Source organism: Salmo salar, chromosome 16, assembly GCF_965601325.2.
Source record: "Salmo salar chromosome 16, fSalSal1, whole genome shotgun sequence".
Lineage (NCBI taxonomy): Eukaryota > Metazoa > Chordata > Actinopteri > Salmoniformes > Salmonidae > Salmo > Salmo salar.
In genome coordinates, this window is record NC_138306.1 from 67,465,152 (window position 1) to 67,483,860 (window position 18,709).

The 18,709-nt window shown below is 42.3% G+C and overlaps 1 protein-coding gene across 2 annotated transcripts in view; it reads left to right on the forward strand.

The window, feature by feature from the left end:
- Nucleotides 1-718: 718 nt before the first annotated feature.
- LOC106574268 (neuroligin-4, X-linked) overlaps nucleotides 719-18,709 on the forward strand; it is a 75,944-nt gene continuing 57,953 nt past the window's right edge. The window contains exons 1-2 of one of the 2 annotated variants that reach the window (XM_014150053.3): nucleotides 719-1,107; nucleotides 5,948-6,728. In XM_014150053.3, coding sequence (XP_014005528.1) covers nucleotides 6,221-6,728 — 508 coding nt within the window. In that variant the 5' untranslated portion in view covers nucleotides 719-1,107; nucleotides 5,948-6,220. The remainder of the gene's footprint in view (nucleotides 1,108-5,947; nucleotides 6,729-18,709) is intronic. The other variant, XM_014150054.3, reaches the window with a different exon arrangement.

Sequence of the window (18,709 nt, forward strand, 5' to 3'; positions counted from 1 at the left end):
GGGCCAGTAACAAAGGTTGCTGGTTCGAATCCCCGAGACAACTAGATGAAAAATCTAGTTGTCCTTGTGCCCTTGAACAGGGCACTTAACCCTAATTGCTCTTCTAAATCGTTCTGGGTAAGAGCGTCTGCTAAATGACTAAAATGTAAATGTGTGTTTACATATAATTGTTTCTTGCGTTTTGGCTCTGTTGGCTTCACTCAGCTTGTTGAAATTCCCAAATGACTTTTCACTTTGTGTTATTATTCAGTTATTGATAGCTATAGGGCACCCAGTTTAAGGGCAGATTACCACCATTTAAGCGTAATGAAATATATATGAAAACACTTAACAGTTCAAATAAGATATGTTAATGCTTGGCTACTGGATCGAAACTTTGCTTAAGCTGAATTCATGTTGCATATCAGGTGTAATGAATTGGCTCGTTGTATAGCTGAATAGTTAGTTCATAGATATTTGATACACGTTTCATTACAGGTACCTACATGGGTATAACAGCCTGCCTGGGCGAATATGATCAGCAAAACAAAACCACAGTATGCACTACTACACCTGCTACCCTCCTGTCCTTTCCTCACGGATGCCAAAACTGGTCCATACTGGCAGCTGGTTAACAGTGATGGAGAGAATGCGGCAATCCATTGGCTGCAGGCTTTGTACATTTCATTTAGTGTAGTCCAATAGCAACTGGAGCTAGAGAGAGGGAGAAAGTGAGAGAGAGCGAGAGAGAGAGGGGCGCGACTGAACAGCCCTGGTCTTTCCATCCTTAATTTCTCGTCTTTGCTGTCCGATCTCTCCGCGCTTTCTTTCTCTCTATTACGGCAATTAGATTCAGCACAATTGACCGTGCTACCACAATGACTCACTGAAATTACCGTATAGGCTATGCGTGTCATTAACAAACGGAAAGCTCAATTTTTCTTTTCTGCATAGAACCTGAAGCGGAGTTTGACTGTTTTTATCTGGACCGCACTATCACGTTGGGATTTTCAGAGGAGCGCACACTGTTGAGATTTATTTTTTCCTGTGTGGTGGTGTACATTTTCTTACCACGTCCCTTGAAGTCAGGACTACGAGCGACATTCATACAGTGGGAATACCGCAAAGGTAAGTATTGTTATTAGCCTACAAATAGTCAGTAAACCAATTTTGTCTTTTACACAGTTTAGTTTCATTTAGACCACCTATAATGTGTTTGTTTTCTGGCTGTTTTCTGGCGGCTTTCCCGTTATATGGCTTGTCCGGACACGCGCTGCAGACATTTTGAGAAGAGCTTGCTACTACGGGATTTCATTCTGTCATTTGCTTAAAGTGCGTGGCGCGCAACCAGTTTTTCAGAAATGTGTATGATCATCATTCAATGTAATTATGAAAACAAGCCATGTGTTGAACGAAATCGCCTGGCATTGCAAAGACGATTGATCCATGTTCTACGCACTTTAAAGACGTGTTGAGAGGTTTTTTTGCTCAAAGCCAGAATGATCAAATTGGGGTTTATTCGCTTCTTATGTAGAGCCACAGCAACATGCGTTGGATTCGATAATGACAAATTGGCTATGGAGAAAAACTCGCAAAAGCCCATTATAGCCTAAGGGACATGCCATTCATAACCCTAATCGCCTGTGGCCACATTATTTCACACAAGCCCTAGGAAATGGCTATCTGTGTTTGAACAGAGAGCAGCACCCATGATGTCCAGTGCTATTTAATCCCTGCAGACGACAAAGCGGCTCTTGGCAGCACTGCTATGGAGATGCCATAATTAATGCAATTTAAGAAACTAGGCTGCTATGAGTGCAACTGTAACCATACACTCACCACCAGTGTTGAGGGGCCAGGTCCACTGTCTGTTTGTCATCTAGACTCCATACAATAGCAGGCTTTTAGAATGGAAGAGGATCGTCTTGCAGTGAATGTGTGTTTGACCCACCTTTCAGCATAATTGGATCACCTCCGTATACCTATTAAAAGGTGCGAGGTGCATTGTAGACTGCAGATTCCCATCCAGGCTGAAATATGGCACTACATTACCAGAGTGAGTTCAGCGGAGAACCACAAGATGGTACTGTGGATATCTGGTGGATATCTGGGGATGAGACGAATTGGGTAAAATGCGTTTGCTACTGTTTTGAACATTCACCTTAAAGAATCCTGCTATGTTCTGCTACCTTGCACACTGGAAACCCCTTTAAAAAAAATATTGGTTGCATTCTAGTGGGCCAGTTAAGATGTTTAATCTTTGGGAAAGCAAGATATCATATTCTCATGTCTATGTAGGCAGTAACCTACAGTACGTAGGCGGGAGAGCATGAGAGAAGGCTGTCACTCTCCTATGAATGATTCGTCAAGCTGTCATCAAGTCTATTCCACCAACCCCTTGCCTTCCACCAGTCTAAATAGGCGTGCGCTATTCGAATTGAAAATCGGCCTACTTTTCACATTATTTGAAAATTAGGCCTATTTCAAATACACTTTACATATTTGGAGTGGCATACTGTTATCATAGCTCTCCCTGTTGGTGACATCATTATAGGCCTATTTGAGTCAGTCAGTCAGGCCTCCCCATCAGAAAATAAGACATTTCATTCACAATTGGGAGACATTTTACCTCACTAGTGCAATTTTCCTCAACAATAGGCCTATTGGTGACAGGCCTATGGATGACATCCTGGTTATAATATGGCATAAGTGTCAAAATAGAACGTAGACCTGTCTATCCAGATATTCTGTGCAGCATTTCAATTTGCAATCCAATGTTAGGAATAGTAATTCACTGTAAGACTGCATAAAACAACTGTATTATTATAATATACAATTATACATCTTTTAGCAAACATTTTTCTCTAAAGTGACTATTGTGTCTGTATACATTTTTGTATGGGTGGCCACAGTGGGAATCAAACCGACAACTCTGGCAAGTGCCATGCTCTACCAACTGAGCCACACAGGACCAACACTGTGAAGTAAAGTTCAATAGTTCAACAACTTTGTTACATGTATCCATGTATATTTGGATGTTACTGGAAGACACATTTTACCTGCTGGCATGGTTACATAGAGCAAGGTTATTACAGTATCACAACGTCATGATCTATCCTTATCAAATCAATCCTGTTAAAAAAAAAGTGTCTGCTCTGTCCAAGTTCAACATGAATTGTCAACAAAACTATCATTACAAATGGCGCACACATGTACCCACATGCACGCACACGCACATACACACACACACACACTTTTTTCCAGTGTGGGCTCAGCGGTTGACAATATCTTTGCGTTCAGTACTGTCAACGTTGATAAATATCATTCCTTTATTGGTTGTCAAGGATCTCTGTTGGCCCTCTATCTCGTTTTAGTGAGGGAGGAAGTCTGGCTTCCTTTCTATTGTGCAGTGTTTATCACCATCTTTAAGAGACCAGTAAAATATGTCCTGTATGTGCATCATGAGAAGGTCAAGTAAAGTTCATGTTGAGTTTTGTTTGGATCGCGTCCCAAATGGCACCCTATTCCCAATGTGCCCTGGTCAAAAGTAGTGCACTAAATATGGAATAGGGTGCCCTTTTGGATGTCGCTTAGTGATGTTTTATTTTTGGTCCGTTCAAGGACATTGGCACCTGAAGAGTGTTACAACATTTTCTACTGACTGCCTACTTCAGTGAGGAGATACAGCTCCCTGAACCACATGTTTTGTAATAATTAAAATGCAAATGATGGATTCAGCCTTTATTGAAATTCAAAAGACTTATCTCTTGTAATCATACCGAGAGTGAGAATAGTTTGCCCCATCTCTCCAATCTCTTCATATTCCATCTCTCTCCTTTTCTCCTCACTCTCTCTTTCTTGTGTGTTACTGGTAAGGAGGCAGACTGAATGTATTGCATTTATACAGGAACTGCTGAAATATATGAACATAGTCCATTCCATCTTATTATTTCAACATTAAACTAGACCATATTCTTGGATCACATTCTTTATCCTGTCTTTGTTTAGATTCTGTTTCTGTTTCTCACATTAAACTGTTACTTATTTATTGAATTATTCAATTTTTGATGTCAAACAGAATATATGAAGTCAACAATGGCAGTTAGGCATCGGATGTAATCCCCCCTGGCAGTGTGAGTATTATTGTCATGCTGTGTTACAAGAGTGGTAAAGTAATTCATCCACGTCCCTGATTTGACTAGCAGACCACCATCGTCTCAGTCTCAACACCATCCGAGGGCATGTAGCGGAATGAGGAAAGAGAGGAGAGTCTCTTCTTCCTCCTCCGAAATGAAATTACCTGCTGCATGCATAAGCCATCTGCTTCTGACACAAATGTCTGTGAGAGGCTTCTTAACCGGCCAGCTCTCCTATTCATGAGGCTTCACACGTAAGCTTCTTGGTGGAGTAAAATACTGGAAGAGAAATAATCTACTCAGTAGACTGGAGTATATCCCCCCCTTGCTTGGCTATGATACTACTAACAGAATACTTATAGGTTGTATTGAAGTATAGGAGGACCTAGGTAGGCAAGTTTTGTGAATGGGGTGCTCTGGTTTTTTATGGATAACCATGTTTCTGACACTGTGTAGTGATTAGGCACCTTCCCATATATATATAAAAGATACTATAGTGTATATACTATGGTAGGAATACAATAGTTTTCACTGTAGTGTTTGAGGACTGTACTGTAGTATTCACTGTAGTGTTTTTGCGATTGAAGTCCTCACAAACACTACAGTGAATACTGTAGTATTTACAGTTTACTATAGTATAAATACTGTAGTAAAAAAAGAGTAGTATGTACTATAGTAATTACTATAGTGTTTTTTCGGACTGTAGTGCGGTATACCGTAATATTTACTCTAGTGTGTTTGGGGACATTACTGTAGTATTTAGTATAGTGTTTTTGTTTTATTATATTTTACATAGTAGTGGGGGGCTTTTTCCTTGAGGAAACCTACTGGAGAAATGCTATAGACTGTAAGCAAATTTCCATAACCTGCGGGTAGGTAGAATTGGGTTCTCAACAGAGATTTCAGAGCTTATTCTGTTTTCTATAATCATAGGTTGCACAATATATGGTCTATTCTTGGCATGTAGGTTTGTCACTTACAGATGGCACAATTTGGGATATGGGAGAGGGGAATGGGTAGGGTATATGCAAATTAAATTGTGTCGTATTTACTATAGTTTTTTTAATAGTGTTTTTGCGGACATTTCTGTAGTACTTACTACAGTTTTTTGTGTGTGTGGATAATACTTTAGTATTCAACAGTACTAAGTACTATAGTACACATGATCAAGGGATACTACAGTGTATAGTAATGTATTCTACAGTATCCTACAGTTAACTACAGAATTCTATAGTAAGTACTGTAGTATTCTATAGTAAAGTGTAGTATTTTTTTGTGTGTGTTGTCAAATTTTGGGCGGCATCCTTTTTCTCCCCCCTTTTCCAGAAGTGTGTACTTGTACACTTCCGGTCATAAATTTGCAAGCATTGGATTGGTGTAATCATTGGCTAGAGAGTTTCCACCATTGTTAACTCATAATGGCAAGTGTGCAAGTGCACACTTTGGGAAATGGGTGGAGAATCATCGGGATGCAGCCTTGGAGTTTTCTTTTATTGAAACTGCTGCTATGTTCAACATTATCCTGACCATAACGATGACATCACACAAGGAAATAAAGCAGTTTGCCAATATAGTATCTCTGTTGTTGATTCCACTCGAAACCACACTTTTATGTTGTTGTCTTTTCCAGGCTATTGATTTGTTAGAAAGATACAATTTCATGCCTTGCGTCTCTTGCACATTTTGATTCGACACAGAGGGGACTTGCAGTCATATATTTGCTATATGCTCAACAAGTGGACATCTATTGGAAGGGATTTGGATATCATACTGTATGTAGCCTTTGATGTGTCGAGGATTAATTCACATGTCCCATTCTGTCTTCCCTGCAGGGTAACCAACCAAGCTGGAATTGGGTCGACGAGCAAAGACATCTGGAGACAAATACAGACACTGCTCCCGACCAACAATCTATAAGTAGACCCACTCTCGTAGGATGGGGGGCACCGAGTTGCACAAAGCTGCTCTGATTGGCTGGAGCTCTGTCTGTCAGTTGTCAATCACAGCCTGAGGAGCAGGTTATTGGTCTGGGAGCTGTGGGGGGGTGGGAGAGGAGTTCCAGAATTTCCAGGACCACAATCTGCTTGGCTGACCGCAGCAGGAGCATGTTGAGGGGAGCCAGGCCAGGGGGAACCAGTACCTCTCCATGGAGCTCTGGAGGAGCCACTATAGCCCATGGAATGGGGATGGTCTACCTATCCAAGGTCTACCTTCTCTTATGGATTGGCTTCCTGTTAGGGTCTGTGTGTCTGCCGGTCGTGGCTCAGACCCCAGTCCACCCTGTTGTCACCACGAATTACGGGAAGCTGCGGGGGTTAAAGACGACGCTGCCCAATGAGATCCTAGGGCCCGTGGAGCAGTACTTGGGGATCCCGTACGCTTTGGCCCCTACAGGGGAGAGACGCTTCCAGCCCCCCGAGCCTCCCATGTCCTGGCCAGGGATCAGGAATGCTACCCAGTTCGCCCCTGTGTGTCCACAGTACCTGGAGGAAAAGTTACTCAACGATATGCTGCCGGTGTGGTTCACAGCGAACTTGGATACAGTGGTAACCTATATGCAGGATCAGAACGAGGACTGCCTGTATTTAAACATTTACGTGCCAACTGAGGATGGTATGTCACACCTTGATTAACACAAATATCTTGTTATCCTCTGTTTGCATTTTGGGTTTACATTGGCATTTTCACTTTGCAGGTCCATTTGTTCTGAAGCAGTTCAAAGTGGCTGGGATTACTTCTTGAACCAGAAACGGTGGTGCAACGTTGATCAAAGTGCGATACTTTTACCAAAGGGCAAAATGCTTTTTTGACTGAAGGCTTGAAATGAATGTGGACTACTGTATGTGGTCTAATAGAGAGAAAATAGATATTTTAGACCTCCCTACATGTCCCACTCCTGTCTATTCTATTCTGTAGCAGTTAGCCTTCTCTCCTGTTGATTAGGTGCCGTGCAGAGGTCCCGTTTGAGTGAGCACTCCTGACTCAGAGTAGTCCTGACACTTACACCACGGATGTAATGCACTTACCCTCTTCAGGCCCCCCCTATCAGACTCCTACAGCAAGATAAAATAAAATAAAGAGTTGGTTAACTTAGTGCAACTGGAACACAGATGTTTAAGGTCAAACATGAACTGTTGCTGGGCTGTCGCTGTCTCTTCTGAAGAGACAGACTCTTTCTGGTCTATGAAGGTCAATGTGAAGAGAATTCTCTAATCTATTCATACCGAACTCTACACCTCTCTATGCTACATTTATTCTGAGCTCTTGCTAGATTAAATACCACAGGAGGGGATAGATAATCTGACAATCCCAGTCCGGATGCACAGCCTGGGTCGTTACTCTTACATACTATTCCACAATCTCCAGAGATTTTTAAAGAAAGTTCTTATAAATCACTGACGTGAACTGAAATCCCTGTGTGCTTTTTCATTTGCATGTAGGCAATAGTACTCAAATATGCTTGATGTCCAAGTTTATCCATTATATCCAGTCATTTCTGTTGTATTGTGGCTTTAGGAATAATGTGATAGGAAAGCAACGTAGGAGTGGAGTGGATGGATCAAGGGTTAGAATTCTTGTGGACAGACAGTGCTGCTGTCTATCCATTGGTTTAGCAGAGGCATCTGAACTCCCTGGTCTGTGTATTGGTAATAGTATACCCTCAGGTAATGTAACTAGCCTCAGGTATCTTTCATTTTGATACATTATGCCTTCTAACCTGAATTCATAGATGTCAATTACAGAATGAAGGCAATTTCAGTATCAGTATATTACGATACGTTTGCTGGCATTAAAATGTATGAATGCAGAACATGAATGTTGATGTATTAAAAATCAACTGAACTAAAGCTACATTTCTTAGCTTAATGTAATTGGCCTGAAGGAAAAACTCAACAGCTCCTCTTCAGGAGTCAAGACGACAACTCTCTCCATATTCTTTTTGACTGCATCCCAAATGGCACCCTGTTCCCTACATAGTGCACTACTTTTGACCAGGGTCCTATTCCCTACTACATGGCAAATGTAGTGCACTATTTGGGACACAGGCTCTGTCTCCTCTTGAGGAGTCAGTCAGTGCTTCATGGAAGACAACTCTCTCTCCCTGTTCTGTTCATCTTCTTCTTCTCCCTACTGCCGGCTGCCCGTCATCCTTACAGACGCCCTCAGTGTTGGCCTTTTCAAATCCTGTGTAATGTAGAGACATCCTGCCAGCCCAGGATCAGAAAAGAGGATTTATAGTTTTATAGTTCTCTTCTTGAAATGGACTGACAGATTAAGAAAAGGCCTTCCATTGTGTCATCTGATTTAAGTACAAAAGACTACGCCATATATAGTTAAATATTGTATCACGACACAAGGTGAGACCCAGATGCAGACACAGGAGGCAGATGGGGACAGGCAAGTGCTCATAGCCAGGGCAGAGTCCAAAATGGTACAGGGCAGCAGGCAGGCTCGAGGTCAAGGGCAGGCAGAGTGGTCAGGCAGGCGGGCTCAGAGTCAGGACAGGCAAGGGTCAAAACCAGGAGGATGAGAAAAAGAGAGACTGGGAAAAACAGGAGCTGAGAGAAAAATGCTGGTTGACTTGGCAAACAAAACGAACTGGCACAGACAGACAGAAAACACAGGTATAAATACCCAGGGGATAAGTGGGGAAGATGGGTGACACCTGGATGGGGGGTGGAGACAAGGACAGGTGAAACAGATCAGGGTGTGACATATTGATAACCTGCACAAGTTCTGTTCTTTTGTATCCTTTTTGATTGGGCAGTGTGGGTGGTGAATACCATTTTGGCTAGCAGGGGTTGGCTTGTGAAAAGTGGTACATTTGGGATTGTATTTTAATGCCAGAGCTACTTTATTTTGGGTGCTATGTTTGTCTGTGCAGACAAAAAGCTGCAGTGTCTGTGTGTGGTGTGTGTGTGTGTGTGTGTGGTGTGTGCGTGATAGCTCCTGGAGCTGTTGCTGGAGCTGGCTTTATCTGCCTCTGCAGTGGCTGCAGACTGGGTACTACTGCGGAGACCCGGGAGGTGATCCTGTTTTATTGTGAATTAATCAGAGTGAATATGGAGCCTCTTGAGGGCTCTTCTGGGTGAGAAGACAATACCACAGCAGGGCTCACGTCCCAAATGGCACCCTTTTCCCTATGTAGTGCACTACTTTTGGCCAGGGCCCATAGGGCTCTGGTCAAAAGTAGTGTACTATGCAGAGAATTGGGTGCAATTTGGAATACATACCAGGTCTCATCTCTTTCTCTCTCCATCTTTAATTATGAACACCGTCCTACATTAGTTCTGTTTTAGTATTCAACACTGGAACAGAAATAGAAAGCAGAAATTACAATAAATATACTGCTTGTTACCTTCATGTGCGCTCCCAGAGATAATGGCCTCTACAATTCAATGGCGAGCTGTGATTTATGAGATCTTTGTTGGTTATAGGGGTGTATGGCTGTGGCCCACACCTTAGCTACAGTACATCCAAAATGGCCCACTGTTCCCTATATACGGTACCGGGCTCTGTTCATGAGGCTCTGGTCAAAAGTAGTGTGTTCTATAGGGAACAGGGTGCCGTTTCAGACTCACATCCATCAATATGCAGCAGATAACATGTATTATTGTATTTCATTATGAATCAAATTCTCCTTTACATAGAAACACAGGAGGGAGAATAGCTACAGTGCATTGAAGAAAGAGAACAAATACATTTACAAGGCTTGAATGACAGCTCAATACAGTATTATAGTAGGTTTACCTTGCTCTAATGCTTTTTCTTGTGTGAGTGTCTTGTGTAAGAGAGAGCCGTGCCCTTTGGGTCCTTCCCAAATGGCACCCTATTCACTATATAGTGCACTACGTTTACCAGGACCCATAGGGAATGTCCACTAAAAGGGAATGGGGAGCCATTTGGGACGCAGGCCCTTCTCTCAGCATAAGTAGCATGCCAATGCCAGTTGGGTTCACAGCACTGGAGCCTGAGCTATTAGCTGCCAGTCTGTCTGTTGTGAGTGTGTGATTCAGAGAGCCAGTCATATGCATGGAGAGGCAGGCAAGGCCAGGCAGGCAGAGAGGGGACAATATCTCCAGGCTAGGTCATGAGGCAGCACAATTGTGCCACAGAGGGCTCTGGTCAAAATTAGTACACTAAAAGGACTAGAGGTCGACCGATTAATCGGAATGGCCGATTAATTAGGGCCAATTTCAAGTTTTCATAACAATTGGTAATCAGCATTTTTGGACACCGATCATGGCCGATTACATTGCACTCCATGAGGAGATTGCATGGCAGGCTGACTACCTGTAATGTGAGTGCAGCAAGGAGCCAAGGTAAGGTGCTAGCTAGCATTAAACGTATCTTATAAAAAACAATCCATCTTAACATAATCACTAATTAACTACACATGGTTGATGTTATTAGTAGTTTATCTAGCTTGTCCTGCGTTGCATATAATCGATGCGGTGCCTGTTAATTTATCATTGAATCATAGCCTACATTGCCAAACAGGTGAATTAACAGGCAAATTCGCGAAAAAAGCACTGTCGTTGCACCAATGTGTACCTAACCATAAACATCAAAGCCTTTCTTAAAATCAATACACAAGTATATATTTTTAAACCTTCATATTTAGTTAATATTGCCTGCTACCATGAATTTCTTTTAACTAGGGAAATTGTGTCACTTTTCTTGCGTTCTGTGCAACAGAGTCAGGGTATATGCAGCAGTTTGGGACGCCTGGCTCGTTGCGAACTGTGTGAAGACTATTTGTTCCTAACAAAGACAGCCAATTTCACCAAACGGGGGATGATTTAACAAAAGCGCATTTGTGAAAAAAGCACAATTGTTGCACGAATGTACCTAACCATAAACATCAATGCCTTTCTTAAAATCAATACACAAAAGTATATATTTTTTAAACCTGCGTATTTAGTTAAAACAAATCCAGGTTAGCAGGCAATATTAAACTAGGGAAATTGTGTCACTTCTCTTGCGTTCATTGCACGCAGAGTCAGGGTATATGCAACAGTTTGGGCCGCTTGGCTCGTTGCGAACTAATTTGCCAGAATTTTACGTAATTATGACATAATATTGAAGTTGTACAATGTAACAGGAATATTTAGACTTATGGATGCCACCCGTTAGATAAAATACGTAACGGTTCCGTATTTCACTGAAAGAATAAACGTTTTGTTTTCGAAATTATAGTTTCCGGATTTGACCATATTAATGACCTAAGGCTCGTATTTCTGTGTGTTATTATGTTATAATTATGTGTATGATTTGATATTTGATAGAGCAGTCTGACTGAGCGGTGGTAGGCAGCAGCAGGCTTGTAAGCATTCATTCAAACAGCACTTTTGTGCGTTTGCCAGCAGCTCTTCACTGTGCTTCAAGCATTGAGCTGTTTATGACTTCAAGCTTATCAACTCCCGAGATTAAGGTGGTGTAACCGATGTGAAATGGCTAACTAGTTAGCAGGGTGCACGCTAATAGTGTTTCAATCGGTGACTTCACTCGCTCTGAGACCTTGAAGTAGTTGTTCCCCTTGCTCTGCAAGGGCCGCGGCTTTTGTGGAGCGATGGGTAACGATGCTTCGAGGGTGGCTGTTGTCGATGTGTTCCTGGTTCGAGCCCAGGTAGAGGCGAGGAGAGGGACGGAAGCTATACTGTTACACTGGCAATACTAAAGTGCCTATAAGAACATCCAATAGTCAAAGGTATATGAAATACAAATGGTATAGAGAGAAATAGTCCTATAATTCCTATAATAACTACAACCTAAAACTTCTTACCTGGGAATATTGAAGACTCATGTTAAAAATAACCACCAGCTTTCATATGTTCTCATGTTCTGAGCAAGGAACTTAAACGTTAGCTTTTTTACATGGCACATATTGTACTTTTACTTTCTTCTCCAACACTTGGTTTTTGCATTATTTAAACTAAATTGAACATGTTTCATTATTTATTTGAGGCTAAATTGATTTTATTGATGTATTACATTAAGTTAAAATAAAAGTGTTCATTCAGTATTGTTGTAATTGTCATTATTACAAATAAATAAATACATTTTCACAAAAAAATCGGCTGAATAATCGGTATCGGCCCTTTTTTTGGGCCCCAATAATCGGTATCGGTGTTGAAAAAACGTAATCGGTCGACCTCTAATAGGGACTAAGGTGCCTATTTAGGGAAGAGGAAGAGGGCTCTGATCAAAAGTAGTGCACTATATGGAATGGGGTGCCATTCGAGATTCAGCCTTGGACAACTCTGCATGCTCTCAGTTTTCCCTTTGACTTTTTCAAGGGCAACAAACAAACCAAGACTCAGTCAAACACAGAGACTGGATTCTTCTTTCATCTGTTCTGACAGATGTGCTGGGTGTCTGTCTGATGGTTGTACAGTGAGTGTGTGTGCGCGAGTGCATGCATGTGTATGTGCACGTGTGTGGGTGTGTGTATGGACATTCTGTACAGGACAGATGTGGGAGTTTATGCTTTGCTGCGTTAAACTGACATGCCACTTGCCTTTGTTTGTACAGCTTGAGATACCGTTAACTGTGAGATTACAGGCCTGTTCAGTTGTGTGCGCGTGTGTGTGTGTTAAGCCTTAGGCCTCATTATGTACCAACCAGCTAGCGATCTAGCGCCTCAGAGACACCAGACCAACATAGTGTCAAAACAAACAGTTATCATAGCAATATTTGTTGCTTTCTTTAAATGAGATAATATTTTAATTGGAACTAGAATGCAATCCAAATGGCACCCTATACCCTGTATAGTTAACTACTTGTCACCAGGGCCTATAGGGCTTTGGTCAAATGTAGTGCACTATTTGGAGGAAAGACCCTTATGGAAAGATCACATGAATTTCACGTTAACACGTGAAGTGTTCCAAAAACACATGTTTTCATGTGATCACGTGATCTTATGTGAATTTATTGTGATAATGTGACAACGTGTAAAGCGACACTGTGAAACTACATGTGAAGCTACACGTGAAAACATGTGATCACATCCCACTGGGCACAGATGTCAATTCAACGTCTATTCCACGTTGGTTCCACGTCATTTCCATGAAACAACATTGATTCAACCAGTGTGTGCCCAGTGGCATACAAAGTGTTCCAAAAAGACGTTTTCACATGTCAAATCATGTGGTTTTTCTTGAAGGCAGGTGGGATGCAACCACAGTCTAAGACCAGCAAAGTGGCTACTCAATGTTACAGGATGCTACTCCTGTCTCAGCTGTCTTAATCTTAATGATCATCATTATTACTCTGATGGGTCTGTCAGTGAGTCAATCTGCAGTGCTTATCTGAGAATGATGTCTATTATCAACCAGGTATTCTCACACCACAGCAGGCTAAAGGTCCAGTTGAAGATCAGCAATGGCTAATCACGTCATCTGAATTTAACAACGCGCCCACCTCAAACAGCATAAGACCCCAATCAGACCCCTGTAGAGAAAGGGTCTAACACAACCAGCACATGACAGTACAGAAAATATTACAACCCATACAATCCCTGTATTCATAAATCGCACACTGTTACCGGGCTGGCGAGGGAAATCACCTCAGTGTCTCTAAGGCCATGAGGTCATAACACTACTAAATCAAATCAAATGTAATTTGTCACATGCGCCGAATACAACAGGTGTACAACAGGATGTACCAGTGACTAGAAACGCTGGTCTGACCAATCAGAATCCATGCTTCAAGCATGTTTTGATCACACTGACTGAGATATGTTCCGGTCAGCCTCAGAGAACAACATCGATATATACGTTGACTCGGTGAGGGAATTTATAAGGAAGCGCATTGGAGATGTTGTACACACTGTGGCTATTAAAACCTACCCTAACCAGAAACTGTGGATGGATGGCATCATTTGCGCAAAACTGAAAGCGCGAACCACCTCATTTAACCATGGAAAGAGGTCTGGGAATATGGCTGAATATAAACAGTGTAGTTATTCCCTCCGCAAGGCATTCAAACATGCAAAATGCCGGTACAGGGACAAAGTGGAGACGCAATTCAACGGCTCAGACACGAGACGTATATGCCAAGGTCTACAGGAAGTCACGGACTACAAAAAGAAAACCAGCCACTTCACGGACACTGATTTCAGGCTTCCAGACAAACTAAACACCTTTGCCCGTTTTAAGGATAATACAGTGCCACCGTCGCGGCCCGCTAAAGCCTCTTAAGGATCGGTGTCCCGCTAGCAGGACAATTTCCAATGAAACTGGAGGGTGCGTAATTCAAATAAATTCTAATAGTTAGTGTGGATTTTAAACATTTAGGTACATATCATATATAGGCTGAAAGCTAAAATTTTTGTTAATCTAACTGCACTGTCCAATTTACAGTAGCTAATACAGCGAAAACATGCCATTCTATTGTTTGAGGACGGCGCTCCACGTAAAAATATTTTTCCACCGGCACAGGTTTCATACATTCACATATAAAGATTAAATAGTCACTTACTTTTTGAGAATCTTCCTCTGATTTGTCATCTAAAGGGTCCCAGCTATAACATGTAGTGTCGTTTTGTTAGATAAAATCCTTCTTTATATCCCACCCTAGACCTTCTTCAGTTTACATACTGCCCCAACAGGTACACAGACGATGCAATCGCCATCACACTGCACACTGCCCTATCCCATCTGGACAAGAGGGATACCTATGTAAGAATGCTGTTCGTTGATTGCAGCTAAGCATTCAATGCCATAGTACCCTCCAAGCTCATCCTCAAGTTGGAGGCCCTGGGTCACAACCCCGCCCTGTGCAATTGGGTCCTGGACTTTCTGGCGGGCCGCCCCCAGGTGGTGAAGGTAGGAAACAACATCTCCACTTCGCTTACCCTCAACACTGGGGATCCACAAGGTTGCATGCTTTGCCCACTCCTGTACTCCCTGTTCACCCACGACTGCGTGGCCATGCACGCCTCCAACTCAATCATCAAGTTTGCAGACAACACAACAGTAGTGGGCTTGATTACCAACAATGACGAGACAGCCTACAGGGAGGAGGTGAGGGCACTCGGAGTGTGGTGTCAGGAAAACAACCTCTCACTCAACATCAACAAAACAAAGGAGATGGTTGTGGACTTCAGGAAACAGCAGAGGGAGCACCCCCCTATCCATGTCGAAGGGACAGCAGTGGAGAAGGTGGAATGTTTTAGGTTCCTTGGCGTACACATCACAGACAAACTGAAATGGTCCACCCACCCACACAGACAGTGTGGTGAAGAAGGCGCAACAGTGCCTCTTCAACCTCAGGAGGCTGAAGAAATTTGGCTTGTCACCCAAAACCCTGTCAAACCTTTACAGATGCACAATCGAGAGCATCCTGTCGGGCTGGTATGGCAACTGCACCTCCCTCAAGTGCAAGGCCCTCCAGAGGGTGGTGCGGTCTGCAAAACACATCACCGGGGGCAAACTACCTGCCCTCCATGACACCTACAGCATCCGATGTCATAGCAAGGCCAAAAAGATCACCAAGGACAACAACCACCCAAGCCACTGCCTGTTCACACAGCTACCATTCAGAATGTGAGGTCAGTACAGGTGCATAAAAGCTGGGACCATGAGACTGAAAAACAGCTTTTATCTATCTCAAGGCCATCAGACTGCTAAACAGCAACTCAGAGAGGCTGCTGCCTACATTGAGACCCAATCACTGGCCACTTTAATAAATTGATCACTAGTCACTTTAAACAATGCCACTTTAAATAATGCCATTTTAATAATGTTTACATATCTTACGTTACTCATATCATATGTATGCAGTCGTGGCCAAAAGTTTTGAGAATGACACAAATATTAATTTCCACAACGTTTGCTGCTTCAGTATCTTTAGATATTTTAGTCAGATGTTACTATGGAATACTGAAGTATAATTACAAGCATTTCATGTGTCAAAGGCTTCTATTGACAATTACATGAAGTTGATGCAAAGAGTTAATATTTGCTGTGTTGACCCTTCTTTTTCAAGACCTCTGCAATCTGCCCTGGCATGCTGTCAATTAACTTCTGGGCCACATCCTGACTGATGGCAGCCCATTCTTGCATAATCAATGCTTGGAATTTGTCAGAATTTGTGGGTTTTTGTTTGTCCACCCGCCTCTTGAGGATTGACCACAAGTTCTCAATGGGATTAAGGTCTGGGGAGTTTCCTGGCCATGGACCCAAAATATCGATGTTTTGTTCCCCGAGCGACTTAGTTATCACTTTTGCCTTATGGCAAGGTGCTCCATCATGCTGTTTTTCCTGGAGAGAAGTGGCTTCTTTGCTGCCCTTCTTGACACCAGGCCATCCTCCAAAAGTCTTCACCTCACTGTGCGTGCAGATGCACTCACACCTGCCTGCTGCCATTCCTGAGCAAGCTCTGTACTGGTGGTTCCCCGATCCCACAGCTGAATCAACTTTAGGAGACGGTCCTGGTGCTTGCTGGACTTTCTTGGGCGCCCTGAACCCTTCTTCACAACAATTGAACCACTCTCCTTGAAGTTCTTGATGATCCGATAAATGGTTGATTTAGGTGCAATCTTACTGGCAGCAATATCCTTGCCTGTGATGCCCTTTTTGTGCGAAGCAATGATGACGGCACGTGTTTCCTTGCAGGTAACCATGGTAGACAGAGGAAGAACAATGAATCCAAGCACCACCCTCCTTTTGAAGATTCCAGTCTGTTATTCGAACTCAATCAGCATGACAGAGTGATCTCCAGCCTTGTCCTCGTCAACACTCACACCTGTGTTAACGAGAGAATCACTGGCATGATGTCAGCTGGTCCTTTTGTGGCAGGGCTGAAATACAGTGGAAATGTTTTTGGGGGATTCAGTTCATTTGCATGGGAAAGAGGGACTTTGCAATTAATTGCAATTCATCTGATCACTATTCATAACATTCTGGAGTATATGTAAATTGCCATCATACAAACTGAGGCAGCAGACTGTGAAAATTAATATTTGTGTCATTCTCAAAACTTTTGGCCATGACTGTGTACTGTATTTTATACCATCTATTGTACCTTGCCTATGCTGCTCGGCCATCGCTCATCCATATATTTATATGTACATATTGTCAGTCACCCCGTTAGATTTGTGTGTATTAGGTAGTTGTTGGGGAATTGTTAGATTACTTGTTAGATATTACTGCACTGTCGGAACTAGAAGCACAAGCATTTCGCTACACTCGCATTAACATCTGCTTAACCATGTGTATGTGACCAATAAAATATGGTTTGATTTGGTGTAGACCTTACCAGTCTACCACGTCTTATATGAAGGTAGGGACAACACTCGCATAGCATAAGGTGATTTACATTTTTTAAACATGGAATTTGACCTCGGGATATTTGATGAGTTAGTGATAGAATCTGATTATATTTGATCATTGATCCAAATTAGGAGGAAGATTGGAGTGGACTTGATTAGCCTTGATGTTCTGTTCTCTACTTATCAGTGTCTTTCACATGAGTTCTTAGTATGTTGTTGTGATTTCTGCCCTAGTGTGAGGGGTGTAGTCTATACAGTATCGTGTCTCTGACTATGATTAAATTATATGACATGCTATTTTATCGAATCGATTACCTAACGTTTAATTGATTACGTGATTGAATTAAACCATGCAACAATTAAACCATTAATAACCTGGGGCACCACGGAAGCATTCATTTATATAGAGCGGTTATCTCCCGAATCCACTCTCTTAAAGATCTGAAGATCTCTAATATCAATAGCAGTCAATTATTAATCGTCACCTTATTATTCAGTCTCATTCTGATGGTCGTAAAGTACTTGGTTATCTGCACAAACCCTGGCTAACAAGTTGACTCAGCAATACACAAATTTACTTAATTATTTATTTACTAAATACCGAAATAATTATACAGAATTACATATATATATATATACACATGATAGATCATACATCGATTACAAATCATATCATGAAAAGCCCCTACCGGACTAACCCGATATGACGGCTGGTTACACAAAGGAAGGGGGCTGGGTTTGAATGAAAGAGCGGGAAGACCGATGGACAAAGGGATTGGGGTCTCTGTCGGACCATTAGAAGCTATACTACCGTAAATACAGAATCTTATGCATTCAAATAACTGGCCATTCGGAAAAAGAAAAATGCAAGATATATATTTACTCTGAGCTGCGCTTCGATAGATGGGTCGAAGATAGAAGAATGGTTGACCCAGCAGAGATCGCCATTGTCCTTTGAAGAGTCTTTCTGGTCGTAGTGTTGTAGAGCGGATACGCTGAAGTGCCCTGTCGTTCTTAGGAGATTGTCTGTCCTTTCTTAGGCCACGTACGTTTACAGCTGCAGCTGATAACTCAACTTCTAGGATGTATCACTTCATCTTTGGTGAATAATAGTTCAAAGTTCATACCAAGTTGCCATAATCAGCTCGTGCTGTATTCTGGCTGGTCTAGTCGGAATTCACCATTCCAGCGTGGTGATCGTCACCTCCACGTGATCTGGTCTCATGTACATTTTGTTAGATAGAGTAGTCGTTCAACCATTTGCAACCACAGCTCACACCGGGGTTTGCTTAGTCTAACGTGAATTTAGGTCACGGGG